The sequence below is a fragment of the Psittacula echo genome (assembly GCF_963264785.1).
Source record: "Psittacula echo genome assembly, chromosome: 2".
In the NCBI taxonomy this organism is placed as follows: Eukaryota; Metazoa; Chordata; class Aves; order Psittaciformes; family Psittacidae; genus Psittacula; species Psittacula echo.
The window spans coordinates 52,438,750-52,463,331 of NC_137737.1; the positions used below are offsets into that span (position 1 = coordinate 52,438,750).

Consider the following 24,582-nt stretch of genomic DNA (forward strand, 5'->3'; position numbering starts at 1 on the left):
ATAAGGCAGAAGGAAAAGCACTCCATACTACCTACCCGCAAAGGGCTCTGCTACAGACAAAAAGGCAAATCCATCTTCTCCTTTTTTTTTTTTTTTTTTTTGGCATCAGTGAGAAAAAACAGAATTGCATCTCTTGAGTTCCCTTGTAAGTTCTTCAGAATGCCTGGAAAACCTCCTTTCGTAGCAATGATGCCAGGAATAGTAACGGACTAAGGAAAGAGTTATGAGCTTTCTTCAAACTATGCATTGTCTTAACTTAGAATAGGGAACAGGTATGCTCTTGTCCTTGCCAGTTAAACTGTAACTCAGAATAGAATAGATAGCTGAAACATATTGTTTAAAATCAGAGACCCTTTTCCCTCAAGAAGATGAATGTCTGACAGAAATCTGTTTCAACTAGTTTCTATAAGACTTGAGGTTGCCAGCTGGGGAAACTGTGCCAAGGGTGAAAAGTGCACCATGAGGAAGACTGCTTACTTCATCTTGAAGACCCCTGACCACGACCATCGGAAGGCAGTGCGCAAGTGCCAAAAGGAAGGAGACTTATGATAATGAGTACCTAAACTAATTGTAATATCCCCGCCGAACTTTCGGGAACCTAATGAATATGTAGGTGTGTGTATAATAAATATCCAGCCTGTTGAGCTCTCGGTGTGCGAGTTAGGAGGAGCGATCCCCCCCGCACCCGGTGCCGCAATAAACATACCTGCTTTATAACTCTCTGTGAGTTGTGAAGTTCTATTCCGTAAATCAGCAAGATCTTGTTTGCTGCCTTAATGCCTTTTGATAAATACGTGGATAAAAGGGCTGACTGATGGAATTCCATGTTGCCTGGAGGTGCCTGCTTTACAAACCTAGTTACTGTAAACCACCTCTACATTCAGCACATAACAGCATGCATGTCCAGGTTGTGATGTAGGGCACTGAAGATAGGTGGTAGCCAGTCATCCATCCTCATGCTATGAGTTATTCTTTTCTACCACAGGCTATGAAAGCAGTCTAAGATCGTAGTTTCCCCTCACAAACATTCCTAAGAGACTGACATTTTCCTCTTGGTAGATTTTGGCTTGTTCATCTCTTCTGAAGAGAATCGTCTTCCCCAGTGTTGCAACATCCACTCCCTCACCTGCAGGAAACATCAGCATCACTTGCAAGGGAATTAAGAAGACATCCCTCCTTGCCTAGCCTGATCTAGCAGGTTTCAGAGAAACTGCAGGAATGATCTGGAAATGGGCTGTGCCAGCAGTGCCAAGGGAGACTGGTTCACCTGTGAACCTCACCATGAAAGACCAGATAACCACACACTTACTTGGGCCACATCAGGTGCATGGACTGCAGTGGAATACACATGCAATCCCTCCCTGGCATTCCTAAAAGTGAAAATCACTTAAGGGATTCAGACAAAATGAACACCTACATGGCAGGAGTACTTGCTCATTTTCCAGCCACTGCATAAATGGGTTATCACGCAGGTCAGCTCCTTCTGTGAGGCATGTTATTGTTGATAAGCTACAGTCTTCCTTAGCCTTGTTTTTCCTCCAAACAGACTGCTTAAAGTTTCCCTGTATTTTTTTCTTGACTCAATCAATATTATGGGTCATCTCAGTCTCTCCAAAGACCCGGTGCTCCTCACAGACCCTCATAATTAGGGCTTGTTTGAATCTGAGCCTTCCCCTTGTGAGCTCATTTGTGTAGGATGCTGGCTTGGAAATGGGCTATTCTGAAAGTAGCCTGTATATCTCCTCTTAGTGGTTTGGATAAAGAATTAGGTTCATAGCACCCTCACACTGTTTTCATAATTTCCTTATGAAAAAGAACCTTAATCTTCATTTTCCACCAAAGAAATGGCAAGGCCTTATTATTTTTTTCATCTCTTAGAATGACTGATTCTAAAGCTCAGGAAAGAAGCGAATAATGATGTTATTTTAGGCCAGACAGAAGATGGAGCAAGTGCTGTACAAACTCTTCCTTGTTAAGACAACATTGTTTGCATCATAGTCTACTAAATTGCTCCAGACATGGGCATGATTTCAGCACAATGTTCAAAAAACATCACTAAAGTAGCAAATGGTAGTAAATTTGCTCATTTAGATGAAACTTTCTGCCAGAAATTCTCCCTTCAAAATTTCAGAATAAGGAAAACTCCTGAGCGCAATAAGTGTGCTGTCTGCCAAATAATTTTTGCTTGTAATTAAGCTTAGAACATGTATGTAGAATAAAAGAAATTAATCAATCATATCAGATTGCCTGGTTTTGACCTTGAAGAATACTATGATTAATGAGGAACTAATTTTAAAGAGATTGTACTGGTTTTGGTGAAATTTTTATATCCATGTGTTCCATTTTCTGACAGTTTCTCCTGTTCTAAAGAAGACCACTTTCCCTCAGAGACCTCATGGCACAGTCTCCCGATGAGCACAACCAAGACAAACTGTTCTATATAAAGTTCTTCAAAAGCATCTTAAAAACAATAGAAATTTTCCACTGTAATCGAGGGAGAGGCTCCTTTTACTTCAAGAAAAAATGTTTTACAATGACTGAAAAAGTTTGAAACTGAAAAAAGCCTTTAAAGTCAGGAGTATGTTATAGGCTGCTTTTCTAGGGTCTGATCTAATAACTATTTTAATTTTAAATACAGAACAGTAGAATTTGTACAGAAATTCTTTGCACATGCTGCCAATGTGAGCAAAAATGCAACAATTTGCACCAAAGGCTGCTCTACGCATGTCCATCCTCTAAACAAATAACTAAAACTATGTATATGAGCTGGAGTGCGTTCTCAAGAACAACTTTGGAACTCCTTGCTTAACTGTGCCATAATTTTGGAAAATACAGAAAATACATTAAGATTTCAATAGAATATGTAAATAAGCTAAAGAAATACAGTTAAAAAAAAGTGTGGGGAAGGCAGAAATATCCCCTCCTGTTATTGGAATCAAGCCAGCACTGAATATTTTGAAAGACAGCAGTCCTAAGTACATCAGCTTACAGTACTTTTAAGGATTTTTCATGGTTAACTGTAAAAATCTATCTATCTATCTATCTATCTATCTATCTATCTATCTATCTATCTACCTACCTACCTACCTACCTATCTACCTACCTACCTACCTATCTACCTACCTATGTATCTAAACACCAGAACATCTACTTCTAATAGCATAAAATCAGACAGCAGCTTAGACAGATTTCTTCTTCCTTAGAAAGAAGGAAAGAAAAATGAGATATAAACCACCATTAGAGAAGAAACCTAGAAAGGTTATAAAAACATGGAAACTTCATAATATTTAAGAGGTTTGATGCACTATGAGAAAAAAGTGCACTTTTAGAAATAAAAAGAAATAAAAAAATAAAAGCATGCAAAACATATGTGTTCATAAAGGTACAAAGAACCATAGATAAGGACTCAGAGAAAAAGGGAAAGATTTCCAAGAAATAAGAATGCCATCTTTTGGGAAGCAAAAAGGCATTGTTAAACAATTAAATGACTTGTTTACTTCAGTATTCACCAAGGAGAAGAACAGACAGGTGCCATTAAGAAAATTGCTTCCCATGAGATACTCAGCCCTGCAGAGACTTGCAGTGAGATAGAATAAAATGTAATACAAATGGGAATCAAAGACTTGCCAGAACAGAAAATCGAGAAAGCAGACTGTCAGAAGATGCAACTAAAAGAATCCTCCTGGAATTGTAATAAAAGTGCTTAAATAGATGGGGAAGGCTCTCCCCATTCATCTAGGCTCATCTGCTATTCACTGTTTAATGCACATCTGCACACATACACATATTCTCCTTACAGCACTTTTCACAGAACAGAAGTAGAAGGAGGTAATGAAAGCAATTTGAATTTATTAATTACAACTACAGATACACATCAGATCATTGAGTTTTTCTTAAAAATCGCTAAGCTCATCAACCATCTTGTCCAAGATGAATTAATTCTATGAATGTGAAACATAAAAGATAAAAAGCAAAGGAATCTAAAACATTTGTTCGTAATTTGGCAATCCAGTCAGATTCAAGCCAACAATGTGAGCTCAGAGGTCTTTTTGATTATAGTCTACCTGTATCTGTAAAGCATAATATTTGGTACTGGGCTTGCAAAATCTTTCACAATACTAATGCTCCTTTAAAATCAATCACTTGTCAGAAAAGAAGCTACCAAATTCTGTTAGGGATTATGTGAAAAGATGGCACAGGCTTGCCTTTCTAGAAAAGATCTACAAAAACTGATTTTAAAATGCATCAGAGACTGGTACACAGGTAGGTGTCATGGTAATGCAGGCTGGAGGACTGAGAGCCATTGATCCAAATCTCTAGGTTTCCCTGAGTAAGCAAACAGTGGAAATAGTCCTAAGAAACTAGTAGCATTAATTTAAAAATGATGACATTATCGTGTTTCTCATGTGACCCCTCTAAATCATAGATGACAGAGTGAATTTTTATTACATTTTTTAAAAGAACTTTTGTTTCTGGAGTCATATTTTGTCCCCTAAAGAGACAATGAGAGGTGATAGCATTCAGGTGATAAACACAACTGCTTGGAAGTAATTTTCTTTCACTCATGTAATTTTCTCTTACTTTATAGCCAGCTCTGATCTCAGAGCTATACAAGGCATAAAGAAATGCACTGGATTTTATCAGGATTTCAGCTCTATCTATAACAGAGGCATGGAAAAATGAAAATCTAAATATTTTAATGCTGTCAAGGCTACTCAGAATTACAGCTAGCCAAAGATTCAAAATACCAGTAAAAAAAAATATAGGTTGAGGACAAACAACCCAGTAAGCACTGAGATATTTAAGGACAAACTGAAAGATCTCAACAATGATGAGCACAGGATGAATGTACATGGTCCTTCAGAACAACTCTACTAGTCTCCAGGAAAGGATGTTTGTGATGAAACCTTAGCATTTCCTATCCATCTGACCTTGTCTGACTTCCAAACCATGATAAAAATATAGCACCATGATGTGATGCCTTTAGAGAGCAATATGGGTTTATTAGTACATAAACTGAGATACAGTTGTGATCTACTACTATCAGAGCCAGCAGAAGTGCCTCGTTACAATATAACTTCACTGGATGCTGGGCAACACTTTGAATTAGGCCAAGAGATTGATTCTTGGGTTTGCGCTCAAGACTCATCTAACAGTTTGTGTTATCGGATTTCAGACAAAACCAGAATGACTCAGTATTCTCCACATCTTTTAAGAGTCTTTGAGCAAATCTTATTTCTTTTCATATCAACAGGATAAGGAGATCTTAGAGTTTTGTGCATAGGTTTCCAGGAATATTGAAACACACTATTCTTCCAAACAGCCTCTCCCCATACAGACCAAGTCACCGTCAGTCAAAATAAACAAGGCATATATTTAATAGAATCATTATTTCAAGTTCTTATCAACAGTGATATGATCACTTTTAAACAATACCACAACTAGCCTGATTTCAGATTAATTTCAAAAGTGGACTGCAAAATACTCTGCTTATTTAAAGGACCAAAATACCACTCTAGCCCTACAGTTGTGCCTCATAGCAGACATGTATAAATTTTATATGTGCAAGAGAAATGCTCCATTTGAAGTGCAGTGTAACTTTTACCTTCACAAGTCTCCATACAAAGTCCCTTCATTCCTCTATCTCCTTCTCACATGTGACATGGAAAACAAGCTTTTCTATTCCTGTCTGATCTCCTTAAATTCATAATGGAGCATTCCATAAATGGAGGGTTAGGGTAAGGGGTGAAGAGACATCAGGGCTGGTGTGACACAGTCTGGGCTATGAGCCTGGGATTTTATCACCTTTGTCATAAAGAGACTTTCTCCGTGTTACGGTATCAAGGAGAGCCCTGGATGTGTCATCCTTTCTTCAGCCAGTGGTCTTTTCTTGCATTTCCTGAATTTCACCATTTCCTCATATGTTCTGAACTCCCTTAGGGGGCGTGATGCCTATTTTAAACCCCATGGCAGCAAGGAAATGCCCATAATCTTGCAGGTTTCGGTCTTCAAAACTAGCTTTTTCCCAGGTTCCCACATGCAGTAACACACAGCGCACATTCTTTGTGCTGTGTAATCAAACAATACCGCACTGAGAGTTTAAGTAGGCTGAAAGAGTTTATCACCCAACCATGGCAACAAATAATCAAGGCCCAAGCTGTAGGGTGTCTCCACAGCCCGACAGCAGCAGAGCAAAAGCAGCCCCCCTGGGGAAATGCATGTTTCTTGGTCCTAATTTACTGGACCCCCTCCCAGAACCTTGAACATTAGGGCAAAAACACAAACAAAGAAGTCCCAGTCCCCACTATGAAAATCCACACACAGAACAATTTTATTTCTGGGAAGGTGATGCATAGAAACAGCAATTGTAGGGGCTGTGGTTAGTTGCCTGTTCAGTGGTCTGCACCATCAATTTACACATTCTCTTTCATCCACCTTTTTTTCCTTTTCTGGCAAGACTCGATGTACTAGTTCAACCTTGCTGAGTATAAATACAAAAGAAAATCCATGCCAACATGCCAAGTTTTAGTGGTGGTTAGCGTTGGGATGTGTGTGTACCCTGAGGTATGCTTTGGAGGCTGACCACAACCTGGGGACTGGAGGAGATTCATTTGCACTGAGACACACAAACATTTTCAAATCCAGGTAAGCTGCTCATCAATGAAGCACATTTTATTCAATAATATAATTTAATAGGAGCCCTGCCTCCATTTCAGGGTGCCCCCTCAGACTAACACCAAGGAAGAGTTTGCTTTAAACCCTTTTATTTTTCTTCCTGATGAGCCGTAAGCTCTTGACCTTTTCTGTAACATAAGGAGGTTGGTTGCTGGGCTTTTCTCTGCAAAAAATGCTAACATCTGCATCTAACTATTAATTACCAAGATCTTTTTTGGTTCTTTTAGTCTCAGCAGTCATTGCTCTAATTCTTAATATCAAGTCCTCCCATCAGGGGACTATTCGTTGTTATTATCGCTATACATGGTTTCTAAGGTGTCCACCCACATCACAACTGATTCTGGAAGAGAGAAGCAAGTGGTAAGAATTGCTTTGCCTACACAGGAAAGGAACATTTACATGAAAACTGCTATACAGTGACCAACATGGGCGAGCAAATGGCAAATCCCCTGGGGAAATGATATGTTGTTGAGCTGCTAAAGTGGATTTCCTTCCACCAGCACAGCCAAGAGTCCTGCCTGAACTGCCTTCTGAGGCTGAGCTGCTTTCAACCTGCCACTCTTTGGAAGTGAGTGATGCTCAAATAACAGCTTTGCTTAATAAAATGCTGGCTCACTCTTTCTAAAGAGGTACAAAATGTATTCCTAAGCAATAAGCTGGTATGTGATTTAACCACTGTTCCAGTGATTTAAAGAGTGTTTAATTCAGATGATTATAAAAAGCAAGAAGTCCAACAGCTCCATCAGGGCTTGAGCCAAATGCCAGTGAACTCAACTGAAAGATCCCTATCCAGAGGATTTAAGGTCAGGCTCCACAATCAAGCTATCAAGTTTAACTATTTCGAGGGTCAGTTTTTTGTTGTCAAAATACAACTGAAACAGCATGTCACACTATCAAGATGGTGTTATTTCGAGTCTGGCATAAAAGCCACCACACTGTAAATCAGAGGCGTCTTAATTAACTGTATAAGGTATCTCAAAAAGACAATTAAAACTATGGAATGATAATTGTTAGAAGGAGGAGAGAAAAGTAGCAATAACAGGCTCTTCACAAACTGTAGAATGCATATTTCTACTTTAACAAATTTCACATTGTTTTTGGTTTTCCAGATCTTTTTTTTAAGGGTTTATTTCAACCCCCTTATAGCATTGTGGAAGGAAAATATTCAGCTCCTTTAAGTAAAATTTAATTAGCTGAAAACAGACTCTATTAATTACAGTACTTTTTCCTCTTAATATAAAATGTGGGCTCTAGTACAAGTTTATAAATGTTAAAAGTTAAATTGTACAGTGCTCTACAGTAATTATTACACATTGCTTCTGTCAGGTAAGCAATGTTTCTCTCCCTGCTTTGCAAATAGGGACAGTGAGGCACAAGAAGTTTCTTTAATGCTACAGAAAAGGTGCATAACAGGCAAGAACAAAATACAGTAGAACAGCCTTGGTCAAATGAACAGATGTGTGCAGCCAAGCCAGTTCCCTGAAGTTTAACCATGATTTTAAACAACGAAACATCTTTCTTTTACTGTGAACATGGAAATTTGAGCATTTGGAAGAAACACCCTGTCTTTCAAAATATTTTATGATAGGGTATGCACAAATCTGATTAAGATTTATTCAATTAACTTTACCTCTTTCCTTCCAGTAGCTTGTAGAGAACATCAGTGAGAGCTCTGCAGAAAGATCTACAGACATCACTTTGAAAATCTACTCACAGTGAAGCACAGGTTCAGTTCCTCCTCCTGTTATCACTTCTGTGGATCTCCAATGCATATTTTGCACTCACTCTGCTCATGGGACTTCTCTTGAAGTCACTGGGAGTTCAGTGTGGCAGTATTTTACAGGCCCTCAGCAGTGTAGGCAGGAAGAGCTGATCTCAGCTTCACGATTGGTTCTGCGGTCTACTCACCATGTTCCTCTGATTACACCATATACATTTGGTAAGAAATATGGATTCTGCTTAGGCATGTGTACAATTCCCTCCATCCCATACTCAAAATCAGTAAGGAATGGGAATAACCTTCTCACTGATCCCTATATTTAGAATCTCCCATTGACATGCCCCATCTGGATGTGCTAACACCATGCTGAGAGCTTATACAAGGGGCTCCGCACTAATCCCTGCCACTTAGCTCTGCTTAGAGGGATACAGTTCATGCAGGACTGGATGAGTACTAGGAGATCTGAGGAAATTCATGTTCTATGCTGGGCTTTAATTCAGGGAATGCATATATGACACAGAACTGCGAAAAAGTGTAACATTTCTGCTGGCCACAGCAAAAAGTTAAAGGCTGCTTGAGTACTCATCCAAAATCAGCTCTTGCTTAGGACCTGCAGTGCCAGATCAAACTAGTGGTCCAGAAGCACACACTGGTGTGAAATGACTTTAACACTGCTGAGGATTAGGGGAACACTATGGTCAGCCATGGCCTGACCATAAAGCCCCTGAACTTTTTTTATTAGTTCAGTGAAGGTTGTGAATGACCAAGATCATCCGTATTAGACTCAGTAGGAGAAACATTATTAAAACCCATAAAAGAATAAAATGGTTTTTGGTGGCTGGATTTCATAAGTAGGTTGTTGCCTATATTGTATTGCTAATTTTTATTTTCCAAAGCTAGGAAAAATAATATTAGGAAATAACTGTATGTGGTATTTGTGTCCCAGCCCTTTGCATGAGAGCTCCCTGTTCCACATCCAGACCTGCAGATGCTACCGTAGCACCTATAAATTACAACTAGCTGGCAATTACCATGTGGCAAGTGCAACTGTGGGGTTATGAGAGGAGGATTGCAAAAATATTTATAATGCAGACAGCTGTAAGCAGTTACCGGCAGATATATCTGAGCACCGTTCAGAGGAAAGCAGATGGGACGGTACGGACGGTACCAGGGAACATGAGCAGCAAGCACAGAGGCTTGTTCCACTAGATGGCAGCCGGCGTCAGCATCGCAATTTTGGGTGAACAGCAGAATAAAAATGGGTGTCACGCAGGAAAGCTGAAATGAACATAACCTCCCTACACACCTCAGCCCAGGAAAATGAGAACTGTGGATTCTAGCTGGTTCCCCCTGTGAAAACTGAAAGCCACGGGCCATTGAAAACAGAAGGTAAATGTGGCAAAACCAGTAGGGGTTTCTACCCTGAGTTTACCAAGATGATGTGAGGAGGCTGGAGTAACAAAAAAAAAACAACCAAAAAACCAACATATTAAACCTGTGTAGTTAATATCTCTGCAGGGATATTTACTCTTTCTTCTACCTCGGGTTTATTTTAATTTTTAAATAAGAGCCTTTGAGCCTATGTCATTGGTTTATATCAGTTGTCCTAGAGAGAGCCAAAATGTGCTGCTGCTCTTTATTGGGGAATTAACTTCCATAACAGCTTTCACAGAAAAAATGTTGCAGTCCTGCACTCCGTATAAAATACCATTTGTGAACGTATGTGCTAAGGATGTGCCCAAATTGACTTGTCAAACTTATAGAAAGCTTAGAGTAAAATCTGGAAAATGCTCGTATTAGCCCCTTTTGAATTCAGACACAGCCTGAATCTGGAGAGTCTGCAGAACACAGCAAAAATAATTAGAAATTTCTCTTTAAAAAGCAATTTATGCTGGCAAATTAATGTCACTTTATTTAAAAGTGATGCCACAGATTAGATTAATTGGCTTCCTTATTAGTTAGCCTCAGCAGGGGTGTAGCAAGGGCATGAGTGGGTATGAAGTGTAAACTGTCTGTCCTTCCTGATGAGGCAGATCGCAGCTGAGGATGAGGAACAGAGCAGAGAGAGCACAGGGAAAGCCACGCTGTCACAGCCTGGTTCCAGGAGCATCTAATGAGCAGGAGGGATATTGTGGAGGGTAGCGAGTGTGTTCAGCAGCAGTCACTACCTCGGCTGTTCATTTAGAGATATGCTAATGTGCCACTGGCACACACCAACAGGCCATAAAGCTGGCGCCTACTTGCAGAAGAGGACTAACGCATGAAAAGAGTTTATAGAAATGGCAAAGGGGTTGTTGGTCAGCGCCAAAAGCTTTTGTCACCCGTGTTACAGTCAGGTAGATGTCAAGGGTGCTGCCTAAGGGTTGCAAATTTTGTTGTGACGTTTGACAACGTCAGACTGAACTGAACCTTGTGCTGTTGTTGATCTTCATCCACACAAATCCATCAGAGCAATATTCCTGTGTTAAACATGAAATACGTGCTGAAGAGATTACCTGTTCATCCAACAGAGGCTCTACTTTCAGTTGATGCATTTCATCACCTGTTACATCATGTTCACCTACCCATGTTCCAGGGAAATGGCAATGTGCCACCCCTTCCACCACTTACATGTACAATGATCACCTGAAAGATCAATGCAATTATTGCTCTACAATATGGTTTTCACTGCCTGTAAAAGCACCTACAGCCTGTACCATACCTGTACCAACACAGAAAGTGCAATCCTTCCAACACTCCTCTAGCCTGTGGTTGCCTGAGCCTACATCATGCTGTAGGGACACTGATGCCTGAAACACCTGTGTGCCTTGTGGCACCCTCCCACTTTCCAAATCTTCCTCTTATACTGGATACTTCTTCTCTGACATATCCAACCCTCCAACTGCCTGCACCACTACTCAACCAACATGGAGACCAAGCTGAAACACATCTGAGTGTGCAATGTAGTTAAAGCTGAGGGAACAAGAAGTTGGTTGTCAGGGATGAAGAAAGATCATGCACTAGTAGCAGACTGCCTGGACCATCGCATTGTTAATTTTTAGCAGTTTTAATACTACTATGCATGATACTTCTATTTTTTCCACCTCTATTTTGTCTAGAATAGAACTGTGTTTTCAGTCAAATGCTTTTGTTCATAGCCAGGTTTACTGCAGATACAAAGCTTATGTGCTCATGCTGTGAGTTCATCCTGTTGCTCAACACCGTTTCAGCCCACAGGCTAATTTCAGATATATTGCCAGAAAGATGGAGTTTTCAAAACCTAAATAAATCCAGCCAGTATCTGGAGGAAAAAAAAAAAAAAAAAAGGAAAAAAAGAAAAGGAAAAGCAAAACCAAAGACCACATTGAGGCAGGGAAGGAAAGAGACTGAAGCAGTCTGTGGCGTTTCACACTGGGACACCAGATTTGACACGGACAATGGTGAGAATCCTCCTAGTTTCCATGTTTAACTGTACACAGAAACAACTTAACCTCAAGCTCATGATTTTTTGACACAAGCTCTAGGGAAGCAGGCTTCAGAAGCTCCTGGGCTCATAGATTTTAAAACATATATGTCTCTCTAGTACAGATTTTTTTACACGAAGTACTGTTTCTCTGTTGCTAGATAGAAGCCAAAGAAAGTTATTTCAGCTTTGTTGTGGGGTTTTTTCTTTTCTTTTTTTTTTTTTTTTCTCTGTTTTTGTTTTGTTTTCTGGTTTTGGGGTTGTTCTTTTTTTTTTTTTTGGTGTGTCTGGGACAAATCCTTGAGGAACACCTGAATGTAACTAGTATTTTCATGGTGAAAAAGAACTGAGAGATGTGTTTGTATCTTGCTATTGAATCTGTACTTCTCTATTGTTAAACCCACTGGTTACTGTGCCAAGGAAATTGGATTGCATGTAGGTATTGCAATGTCTGACTAACATCATTCTAGGGTTAAACAGGGAGGTCCCCTGAGGACCACCCAGTTGAAGGCTGCTGATCCACTGTACACAGGCACAGTGGGAGCTGCCTACAAAAAGCAGTGGGAAACAGCGTACAGGCATGGCCAAGATCCTGCCTTCTCTCAGGGGTAGGCACCTGGCCTATGGATGCAGAAATTAACAGGACTTTAGGACCTGCTCCAGTGCTTTCCTAAATCAGAGACACAATAGTTTGTTTAATACAGTAGTATGAGTGGGAGAGAGTGGATATAAACTGAGAGGGAAGGTTCAGAAGGGATAAAAGGAGATATTTTCTCCCCATGAGGACAGTCAGGCAGTGGGACTGGCTGCCCAGCAGTGCAGTCCCCATCCCTCCAGGTTTTCAAAATCAAGCTGGATAAAGCTTTGAGTAATCTGTTTTGAGCAGGAGGTTGGAACTTGGAAGAGCTTTTCCAGCCTGAATTACTTGGTGATCCTATGATCACCCTGCGTATAAACCAAGCAGATGTTGTTTTTAATTTCGCAGGTTTTGTCAGTTATTGCAAGAATCCAAAACATCAACTACCTGTTTAGCCATAATGTATAGAAATGAGCTGCAGGGTGATGGAGTTGGAGCCCCAGGTAACCTGAAGCGCCACAAAGACAAAGCTGAGAAAAGGGAATTAAAAAAACTGCAATTAATCAAAGCTAAAGAAGGATTCCCTCAAGCTAACTGATGCATGTGTTAAACACTGAGGCCACCTCAGGACGTCCAGTGAATGGGGCCTAAATAAAAACGCATTGCATGATGGAAGTTTATTACTCGTAATGATACATAACCTTCTACGGTACGTGCTTTAGGTAAAGTGATACGTTTTCATTAAGTTTAGAAATGCTGTGCAAAGCCTGTATGCCATTCCTATTTGTCTGACCTTACCTCACACTCTCTGAAAAGGTAAACTACAAACCTGAAGGCTCGTAGCTTCAGTATAATTGCGAGTGCATGTATCTAAGCAGCATCGGGAACCTGGGAACAGACTACTGGTCTATCTGCCTTCAGCTGGGATGCAAGAAAGAGAATTTGTATCAAGGGAACATGCCCAGAGACACAAATGAAGGGCAACGACTCAACTCTGACCAAATACAAGAGACTAAACACCCCTGGAGAGGTTCTCAGACAGTGTTCTGGTGAGGGGCCAATTGCAGCTCTCAGCCAGATGTCAACACATCTGTATTCTAGCCAAAAACTTGAAAACTGGAATATGATATTCATATAGTCTGACCCTCTGGGGAAGCTGAGTACTTCTGTTTCCAGAGTATGTCATCTTTTGTACGACACACAGTTCAGCGGATGCCACAGCTGAATGCCAGACCATTGCAAAGGGCTGTCACGGGAAACCATTTGTCACAATACACATTATTTTGCAGAATTCTTAATGGCTGAGTTTTAAAATGTAGACATTGAAAAATTGCTTACCCATGAGGTATTTTGCTGAGGACATAATATGCCGTATATGAATGTTGATACACCTGCAAAATGAAATTAAAAAACAAAACAAAACAGGAGATTAGTAATTGTCACCTCTGTTAATAGGGCTTTTTTTTTTTTCTGAAAAAAACAGTCTTGCATTTGGCTAGGGACTCTTATAAACACTTCAAATTCAGTAGTAGGAAGGAACAATACATTAATTCAGCTAGCGCTGTTGTGTGTTCTTTTAATCTTGTACTGTATTACAGTGTTTGGCAAATCATATACATCCAGATGCTCTGTGTCGTTACCATGACTACTAGGTCTTTGATTAAACTGGGGGCACACGGTCTCTGTAAGGGCTAAATATAGAAGGATCATTAATGAGGACACCTTGGTCAGCTGGAGACATTCTCCATCATTATAACTAGACACAACAGGGGTAGAATATATATTTTGTTGCTTTATACCCACACAAATAAAACAGGGAATGATGCTGGGTGATCTCAGAGAGGCCTGTAGGACTCCTGTCAGTCAGCAAACAAAACCTTATTGACTTGGAGAGTAAAGCTGACCTCACGTTTGTTTCATTGACATTCTAAGTTGCATCTTCATACCAATTTACACTTTAGGCCGTGGGGAAGTGCTTGTCAGCAGTTCACCTCAGAAGGGAGAGTTTACTAGTTATTTTCTAAGTAGTACATAATAATACCAGAGTTAAGGTCAACAGTTTAAGAGCTGGTGACTTTCTGTTAATGACACACAATCACTAACAGTGATCTGTGGTTGCCCAAGTTGAGCAGTGCTGAGCAACACAAGTGAGGGCACTAGTGTGAAAGGTTAAATATGAATGACTTTATACACGTTTGTAGAGTCACTCACTTTTGCAATTCTGTCCTCTTACTGTACGTTACTAAACAAAAAAAGTGTCATAACAAATAATTTCATTTGACTTCCACTTAACTCTTTCAGCCACTTGCTCTGCAATAGCTTTCATAAAGCATCCTGTCCCAGAGGAAGAAGGAGGAGCTTCTTGAACACTTGCTTCACCAGTCAAGCTTGTATCATCAGAATTATTTTTCCTGGGTATCTCTGGTTTTGCACAATTATCTTTTTTTTTAACTTATGCCGAGAAACCATGAGATGTCCTGGATAGCGCTGCTACCTCAGCAGTGGCCATCCCAAGCACATTGCAAGCGTCACAGACAAGTAAGCATGACTTACTACCCGTCTCTCTTTAGAGTAAGCCTGCACAGTGGTATCTGTAGCAGGCTTACATATTTTGAGCACTCTGTAGAGAGACAGGAAAACACAAGGCACATCATTGTAGATGTAGATATTAAACCAAACTTCTCTGTTACAATTTGAATCTGAACATTAAATCCTTACACTGTTGCATGAATCCCCTGAAAAAAAAGGCTACCACCAGAGCAGAGAGGTCAAAGCATTGGATTTATGTCTATGAAATAGAGAGATTGATGCTAAATTGACATGATTTCCTTCTTCCTCTGTGCAATTCACTCCCTTCATTACAAGGACATCATCAGGTTATAACCTGAAATCATATCTCCTTTTAGGCATTCAGACATATAAAGACCCCTCCAGCAAGGTGAGTCTGTAGTGTACTGGTATCAGGGAAGGTCTAGGAACACAAATGAACTCACTGCAAACTACCATTTATCATAGTACAGGTGTCCTTTTTAGATGGACCTTTTTCAGATAATGTCAATTAAATTACCATTATCCCATCTACATCCAATCAGACCAAAGAGCTCTTTAATCTTATAATGCTGATATTGGAGACTTGGCTGATATATGTTGCTTAGATTCTATTACAGCTTTGGTGAAGTTCTAAACCTGCTGAAATTCCTTAAAGAAAATGCACTGGAAGACTAAATTTGTCTATAGAGCTGAAAAACCTAATTATACATTGCCATTAAATAGTGAGCAACTTTTGTCTTCAAATACCCTGGCAGTAGAATGTAGAAAATGATGTAGACATACAAATTGTAATCAGAGGCAAGGACTGTGGTTCAAGGTAATAAGCCACGCTCGGTTATCAGCTATCAGAGGCAGAAGCCAGCCCCCAGAATGAGTATGAACAGATGCCTTCAGCGGAAAATAGAGAAGTGTGGCAGGCTGGACAGAGAAGAAACAGCCATGGAAGGTTTGAGCAGGACATTTGTGATGTTCCTGCTTGAAAGTACAGAGTCCCATATGGACTAGCCGTGCTAGACTTTAGAGCTGTCTTAGAGCTATCAATGGAGACTGAGGTAAAACATTGTCTCTGCCAAGACAGTTTAGCAGTGGGGGGAAAAAAGTTACAGTACTTTCAAAGAACTTCTTTATTTTCTGAACATCATTTTTCATCCTCTTGGGTTTTTGGCCAGACTCTAAAATATCTCACATGAGCTGTGCCTGTAGCATATAGTCTTCAAATGCTTGCAGCTGGCAGAGTTCATTCACAGCTGCAATCCTTTCTCAAATGAATCCTTAAAGTCAGTAGGTTTGCTCGTGTAAACAACTACTTGTATGATCAAAGATTTCAGGATCAGACATTTATTATTATTATAGTTCTTAAGGACAAGAGCACATGCAGCCCAAAAGTCCTTCTAATCCCTATTTTAAACCTGTTTGGAAAACATACTGTGAGCAACCCTCCCAAGCAGACAGGAATACAAGAGAAATATCACTTAATGTCCTTCTGGGAAATCAGATGGCTGCTTTGATCTTACATATGCAAACCAAATGAAGTTATTTTAACTTTTTGAGACGATGATGATGATGATGTCTGCTTTATATCTCAACCAAAATTTCTGCTGGGGTGTAGCTCAATTAGGCTATTCACTTATGAGGAAAACCTCACACCAGGGAAAAGTGCAGGAATGATATGAGCATTCATTTGAAATTTATAGCTAAGCTTCAGACACTGGACAGTGCTTAAAAGTCAGTATTCATTTCATTTAACCTCCAATGTTTCTGATGCTCAGCTAACAAAAATAACTGTATCAACTCTCCAGGTTTTCCTCTATCCAAGGGGTGTGGCAAAAGCTGTTGCACAGATTTGATACACTTAGCCCTGATTTTTGGCTGGATCCCAGAAGCACACAGCTCCTGTCAGTAGAGAGGCATATTTGAAAATACAAGAGATTTTGGCAGCTCTTGTGCTCTATAGACCCTGTATGCCAAGACATACAACAAAAGTTAGAACATGCTTGGGACTGCTCTGAAGGGTTCTAGGTATTACCAAAATTGGGTCATAAAAGCTCCCATGCCAGCTGTGACCAATGAATGCTGTAAAAGTCATTATACTAAACCCACCATGTCAGAAACAGTCTCCCACTGGGCTTCTCATCCCAGGTCACAGCCCAGATCTTGCTTACTTTCAATCTACATTATCTTCTGCAACATGTGTGTGTTTGCACTGGAATCATAAAGGGTTTAAGAGACAGATATATCAACTTCCACTTAAGTCTTTGAAAGGCAATTATCTTTCCAAAATCCAGAAAAATACAGGACTGATTATATATGAAAACACTTTGTTGTGAAGCCACTGACCTCATTTTATGTAATCAACAAAAGAAACCTGGACCTGACCAGATGACAGCAGAAATGCAAACACCGCAGCATGTACAGCAGAAGAAAAGAGCATCTGCCTTTCCCTGCCTCCAGATTCCAAAATAAAAAGTAAACTCTGGTTCCTACAAGTTACAGAAACAAAACAAAGAGGCAACGTTTGTGCCACATTGCTGCAGAGCAAAGTATGGTGTGGATGGTAGAGCAGCATCTCCTTGAAAGTGCTTGCTTCATCTGCAAGGATACAGGTCCTAGTCCAGCAGGGCTTACTTAAATAGAAAATATATGTTATTTAAGAATAGAATGGATTTGGACTCATTTGGATTCATTGTGACTATTCAAATACTTTAATTTAGAATCCATTGTTCTTGTTCTTGCCCCAAAGCAGCTGCACAAATAGTTAGAATAATAGAATCATAGAAGAGTTAGGGCTGGAAAGGACCTTACGATCATCTAGCTCCAACCACCCTGCCATGGGCAGGGACACCTCACATTAAACCATGTCACCTAAGGCTCTGTCCAACCTGGCTTTGAACACCACCAGGGATGGAGCATTCACAACTTCCTTGGGCAACCCATTCCAGTGCCTCACCACCCTTACAGTAAAGAACTTCCTCCTTCTATCCAATCTAAACTTCCCCTGTTCAAGTTTTAACCCGTTACCCCCTGTCCTATCGCTACAGTCCCTAATGAAGAGTCCCTCCCCAGCATCCTAATAGGCCCCCTACTTGACACGAGTCCAAAAACACAAATGGAATCCTGGTTACCTCCCTACATTTCACCTGATCTGTCACACAGACACAAGCTGAATATGCAAAGCTTTCACCTTCATTAACTTCTTGCTAGAAGTTTGAAATTGTCACCATTATTTTCAATTTGGCACTGCCTGTGCAACTTAAGGGATTAGGAAACGGGTTTAGATGTAAATGAAGGAATTTTTAGAAGGAGATTGTGAAATGTGTTTTCAGCATATTTTGGCTGGTACGAAAGATTACACTACCCACTAAGGATTTTTCACTAGCAACAGGAAAAAAGGAAGAGTTTAGCTTACATTTTCCATCTTCTGTCCTGGTCTCTGTCACACTCTGTGGGCTGATACCATGCTAGTACCAGCAGTAACCAGCATTTAATTGAAAGGCTTTCTTTTATGTTTGTATGACATGGTGCTGAATCAATACAAACAAGAGGCACATCCAGACTTTCTTTTAAGAAGGTTTGCAAGCAAAGAAGGGTGAAAAAACCCTTAGAAGAAGACTCTGCAGATCAGCCAAATCCTCTCATCTTCTAACAGGCTGTTCTATCAAAACAGATCATTTAGGGTCCTACCATTCAGCATATTAAACAGTTCAGAACCTGAGGTTAAACCCAGGCAGACTGGCTGCCATGATATCATGATTATTATTTACTTGATAAACGCAGGAATAAACCATCCATTTTCTAAATGACTCCACAGAACCACCTAGTCCTTCATGCAGTAGTGTTATTTACATTAAAGAACTGTCTAGAAAACTCACAAAAAATCCCATAAAATTTAGAGTTTGGAAGAGAAGAGGTACAGGGCAGAGTAAGCGCAGGTGCAAGCTGTGTTATAAAGCAGTTTGCAAGGCTTAATACAAAATCTGTAGTATTTAGTGTCTTTTTTTTCAGGAATCACATGTTTCATTCAAAAAGTCATACCAGTACCCCCAAATTAAAATGAACCCTCTAAAGAGTTATTGGAAATAAAATTGTACAATGGTTGGCTAAGTCTGAAAATAGTACAAATATATTTAAATGTAATTAATCATAAAGTACTTAGTAGTTACCTGGGTGAAAGGAATCACTTTTTATTTTGTAACAATAAATTATAACTCCAAACAATACATCCCCTCAGGATTCTTAGCAGACCCAAATTGTCTTTACTGTCTTGCTGTATAGTGAGACAGTAAAAATACAGCACAAGTGGCTAGAGGAATGTGAACTGCCAGATCCATTAAAAGGGTTTCTTTCCCACAGAGAATTTCTAAAAAGACATTTGCTGAAGTAAATTAGTATCCCGTTTTCCCACTTGTGCTATGAGCGGACAAATCCCCAAATGCACATATGAATGTCAAACCGGTTGAATAATCCCAAATATTTGAAATAATTACATACTCCACCTTTCAAAATGGTCCTAGCACCCTTAAACAGTAACTCATGCTGTGATACAAAATACGCAGGTAAAACATGATTTTCCATTTGGCCTTTAATACCCGTGATATTTAACCAAACTCTGAAGTTAACAAATTAAGAGGGAAAAGAGAATAAAGTAGAATGCAGGAAGGCTGCTGCTCTGCATCAGCAAACAGCTCATGTATTTGGTACCCTGCTATCTAATGATGACATGAAAGAGAGTGAAAATCAGGTTCAGAATGAAAATCGTAAAAGCAAACTTTATTCAGAGGTTGTTTCCTTCTCCTGTGCACAGTAAATAATGACCCAAGTCACTACCACAATGTCATATTGATTCTTCTATTGGTCAGTCACCAACAAGCAAATATTGTGTTATCTTCACAGGGTAACTATGTCATTTGTACAAATCCTCCAGTAGAGGAAAGAAAATAATTGTCTGACCAAAAATATCATAGAACCATAGAATAGCATGGGTTGGAAGAGACCTTCAAAGGTCATCTAGTCCAACCCCCATCTCTCACTGCCATACATCTGTATGGTATTCTGTGGAGAATTAAAGCATCTCACTGCACCTGTTTGCAGAAATTTCTGTATTTTTTATGAAAGTCAACATTAAAGACTAAATTTTCACTTAATGAGTCAACATCATTTGCCTTGATCAAAATTCCTTATGATAACATTGGTTTCACTGGGGCCATACAACCTGAAAACTGAACTGAGGGTCCACAACTTGAACCCTTCTGTTCTGATAAGAAGAAATCCTTCTTTTTTTTCCCATTGTGTGTTACACTGGCCCTCTGAAGGGATGGAAAATCCATTCCTGTAACTGACCACCAACTTCTTGGTAATATTTTCTTCAATTTCTCATCCTTTGTTCTCCCATGTATTTGTGATTTGGAGCACAACAGGTTGTCTCTGGCTGAGGCATGGTTCGTGGGCCTTTTCATTGTTTTATATGAGTGGAGACAGACTGGTCAGTGATATTCTCCTCAGCCCAACTATTTTAGCAAAGTATTACCACCATTTTGTTGCTAATGGGCACTCCATAGTAACCAGCCTGGACTTAGGTTTTCTCAAAACCCACATGCTATCTATTCTTTTTGTATCAGTGTAATAAAATAAAAATAAAATAAAATAAAATAAAATAAAATAAAATAAAATAAAGTCAAATAAAATAAATACCCAAACAAACAAACAAAAAACACACCAAAATCCATACTGGTATTTTGTAACCTACATTCAGTGAAGCTCAATTGCTTGCAAGAAGTAAATGAATCAATAAAGCCATATAATTTGAGGTCTTTTCAATATTCTCACCTTTCAAATTAATTGTGATACTGACCTATTTTGTTTTCTTCTGAGACAGTAAATTCTTTTTTGTCTCTACATTGAATCATTCTTTTATACTTTATCACTTCCCAAGTAATACAGTCTCATGCTGTGTGCCAACCTTTTTCTATAGCCCTCCAAGGAACACTGCCTATTTCTCTTTGTTCCTCTAATAGATTAGGAAAACCATAATAAAATGCTATCAATGAGCATTTCCTGTGCATTGGCTCAGCTGGCAGCCAAATAACCCACAGCTGTTATCGAACACTTGATTTGGGATGCTCTCGCCCACTGCACTGTATTCAGCTCATCAGGCACATGAGTGATGTGGTCACAGCCACAGAAAGTCACACTGAGAGTGCTGCGCCACTTCAGGACAGCCAGGAAAGGACAGAGATGGCGGAAAAAGTACCTTGAACAGGAAAAGAGGTAAGAAGAAGGGGTCTCTGTATCAATTGACATACAGAGCATTTGGCAACTTGTTGCCTTTGCTGTAATTGTCTCTGTATTCCAAAGGAACTACCCTAAATTAATGTTTCGGCAAAAGGAACAAGCTATATGCACAGGGAAGGCATGTATTAGAGTTGACTTATGGGAGGAAACCATTTTTCTTGGAAGGAGGAGGGAAGAATCCCCTCCTGTGAAATGAGTGAAATGACACAGCCAGCACTAAGCGGTCAGTGTCTCAGAGACCCAATGGGTCAGCACCTCTGCTCAGCCACACTGGTGTGTATAAGGAGCTGCACCACTGCTACCCAGTGTCATAGGAAATCAAGGATTAGCGGTTAGGTAGCTCCAGAACCAGGAATAAATTTTTGCAATCAATTTGGAAGAACAGAATAAAATGCTACATACAAGGGATGAAAAGTAGAAGAATGCAAGAGGCAGTATCAGGAAAAGTCTTTGCATGGCTCTGTTTTTCAAATCTTTAAACAATTCAAGCTCTAGGAGTGAAAAGTAAATCATTGCAATAGGAACCTCAAGGAACCTTTCTCTATAAGCTTGTCCTTGGTGCATAGAGGACAATCAGGACAGCTCTCCACTCACGTGGTGCTGTGAATGTCCTGTCACCTACATTGGAGAGGCTTCCTCAGGTCAGCAACAATCTCACATCAAGATGGTATCAGGAAGGGACAGCACATTCATGCCTTGGGGACTTGCATTTAGAAGCATTTGCAACTCAGGCTCAAGCCTATTGTAATAGGGTCATGGCTGCAGGCAACACACGCAGTTAATATGTAAATCTCTCCCACAGACATGCAGTGGGAGTGCTGGATTAGAAGCTGATTTTCCAGCCAGCAAACCAAAGGTCTCTGAACCAGCAAAGCCAAGGAGTTACTCCTTCGCAAATAGCATCATCTCTAGTTTGCAAGATAACCATAAATAAAATGTGACAGCAACATTCACAACAGTAATAGTGGGACTGAAGTTTTGTAAGATAATGCTATTACTTCATGTTCCACAAACTGATTATCTACCTCAGTTGTTTCATGATAATAATTCTTTATTAAAAGATCTGTTTCCAAATTACACGTTTGAGAGCCTTATAGTGCTGATGATGCCAAAAGGGAATTTAAAGGCCAGCCTTAGGATTTATGACTTTGTGACATGGTGGACGCAAAGTGGATGCTCTTATTGTTATAAATGTAGCTCCAGAAGCAACTTAGGTTACAGGTATTAACACACAGCTCGTGTGCCAGATCTCACCCCTAGGAGGCCGTTAATCCAATCTGCCAACTGCTGCTGCACCCTCATACAGCTCTGCCCTGCCAAGCAATTACAAAAGCCTCTTTTTGCTCCCGAGCCACCTGTCCCACACAGCGCTCCGTTGGCACCATCAAGCATTTGCAGTCACTGGCTTAAAGGACGACTGCTCCATTTTCAATTGGGAAATAAAATGGCAGCTACAAAGCACTCACCAGGATTTTTTGCAGCAGCCTTTGTGGACTTGCTGTTGCTCAGGTTATTGGGAAGCATCTATAATCAAGTTACTAAGAATTACGAGTGAGTGTTATGAATAATGAGCTCATTTTGTTGTTGATCTTGTTTTTAAACTTTTATCAGTATTCATATTGCAAGGTATAAACTCCCAGGCTCCCGACCCACTCTGCAGCAGGCATAGTGCAAGACTGGATAGAAATTCTCCACGTGCTGCACTTGCCCGTTTTATAGTCCTATTCAGAAACTTGGAAATGAGAATTAAATTATCTAGTACACAGTTAATCTTGTGATTCTAACATACGAAACAATATATCAAAGGAAAATTACCTAATAAGAGTACAAAAATAGCATGGGGCCAAATAATATTTTTAGAAGGAGACAACAATTAGCCCAAACCCAGGAAACACAGGAAACCTTCAAATCCATTCACATGCATACATACACCACCCCCTCCCACCTCCCCCCCCCAACTGTAATTCTCTCATAATATCTGTGGTCATAATAACATCTGCATTATGTCAGACTGAAAGTCCACTTATTCTCTATCCTGGTTCAGACAGTACTGTAGAATGATAGAATGGTTAGACTTGGAAAGGACCTTAAAGATCATCCAATTCCAACCTCCCACCGTGGGCAGGGACACCTTCCACTAGACCAGGTTGCTCAAAGCCCAAGGCAGCCACAGCTTCTCTGAACAGTCTGTTCCACTGCCTCGCCACCCTCATAGTAAATAATTTCTTCCTAATACTAGTCTAAATCTCCCCTCTTTAAGTTTAAAACCATTTGTTTCAGTTTAAAACCCCCTATCATATCCCTACATGCCCTTGTAAAAAGTCTTTCTCCAGATTTCTTGTAGGCCCCTTTACTGGAAGACTGTTACAAGGTCTCCCCTGAGCTTACTTTTTTCCAGGCTGAACAACCCCAACTCCCTCAAACCGTAACCCAAAGCTGACTCAGAAAGAAGACTAGAGTTAGCTTATTTATAGTCATCCTTCCCCAAAATACTTCAGCAGGTTCTCACAGCTTGAAGCCACTCTCTGTGCAGCTGTTTACTTTGAAGGATGTCCCTGCCATTGACCTCCCCAGTCATTCTTTACTGGCATTTACCCTTTTTTGCACCTACAACCTCAATGAAGCCACACCCTCTTGCCCCACAATGGTGCCAAAAGCCTGTTTGGGGTATGATTCTTCTGAACAGTCTTTGGTGTCTATTTTGGCCTTACATTTACACCCTGGAGTACACTGCTTATAAAGGCAGCCCAGGGTAGCTGACGTAGATAGGGAGTTTACACTGTTCACATCTACATTGACTTGACTGATGCTCACCTTCCCTGGAGTTACAAGCCTGAGTACTGAAGGACAGCATGAGAAATCAATGCTTAATTATGCTTTGAATGAAACATTGGATAATGACTTCTTTAAATGAAAAAAAAAAATTTTGAGCTGAACAGACTGAACGTGGAAAGGTTTTAAAATCCTCTTTTTTGTGAAGTTTACAATGCAAATAGTGCAGCTTTGTAGCAATTATGTGAGAACCTAGCCATGAAAATGGGCTGAATGCTCAGTACATCTAATTAATTTATTCACTTTTAAATAATTCACTTTAGTGGCAGAAATTAGCAACTACAGAACCACAGCATGTGTTCTTTCTATTAAAATTTACTCTTAGCATATAAAAATTGCTTTTTCTACTATAGCAGTTGAAAAGGTGAATGCTACAAAGAAGGTAGCCCTGCCATTGAAATATTTTACGATGGTCATAAGATCAGGGCACTCTTTGAAGACTCAGAGAAAGGAATACAAGACAAGAAAGATGAGACCTTCAAAAAGCATTAGAGAGCA

General features: G+C 39.9%; 1 protein-coding gene across 1 annotated transcript in view; it reads right to left on the bottom strand.

Annotated features, from left to right (window-relative positions):
* DPP6 (dipeptidyl peptidase like 6) overlaps positions 1–24,582 on the bottom strand; it is a 421,547-nt gene that overhangs the window by 105,220 nt on the left and 291,745 nt on the right. The window contains exon 6 of the mRNA XM_080609810.1: positions 13,753–13,805. Within this exon, the coding sequence (XP_080465936.1) occupies positions 13,753–13,805 (53 nt within the window). The remainder of the gene's footprint in view (positions 1–13,752; positions 13,806–24,582) is intronic.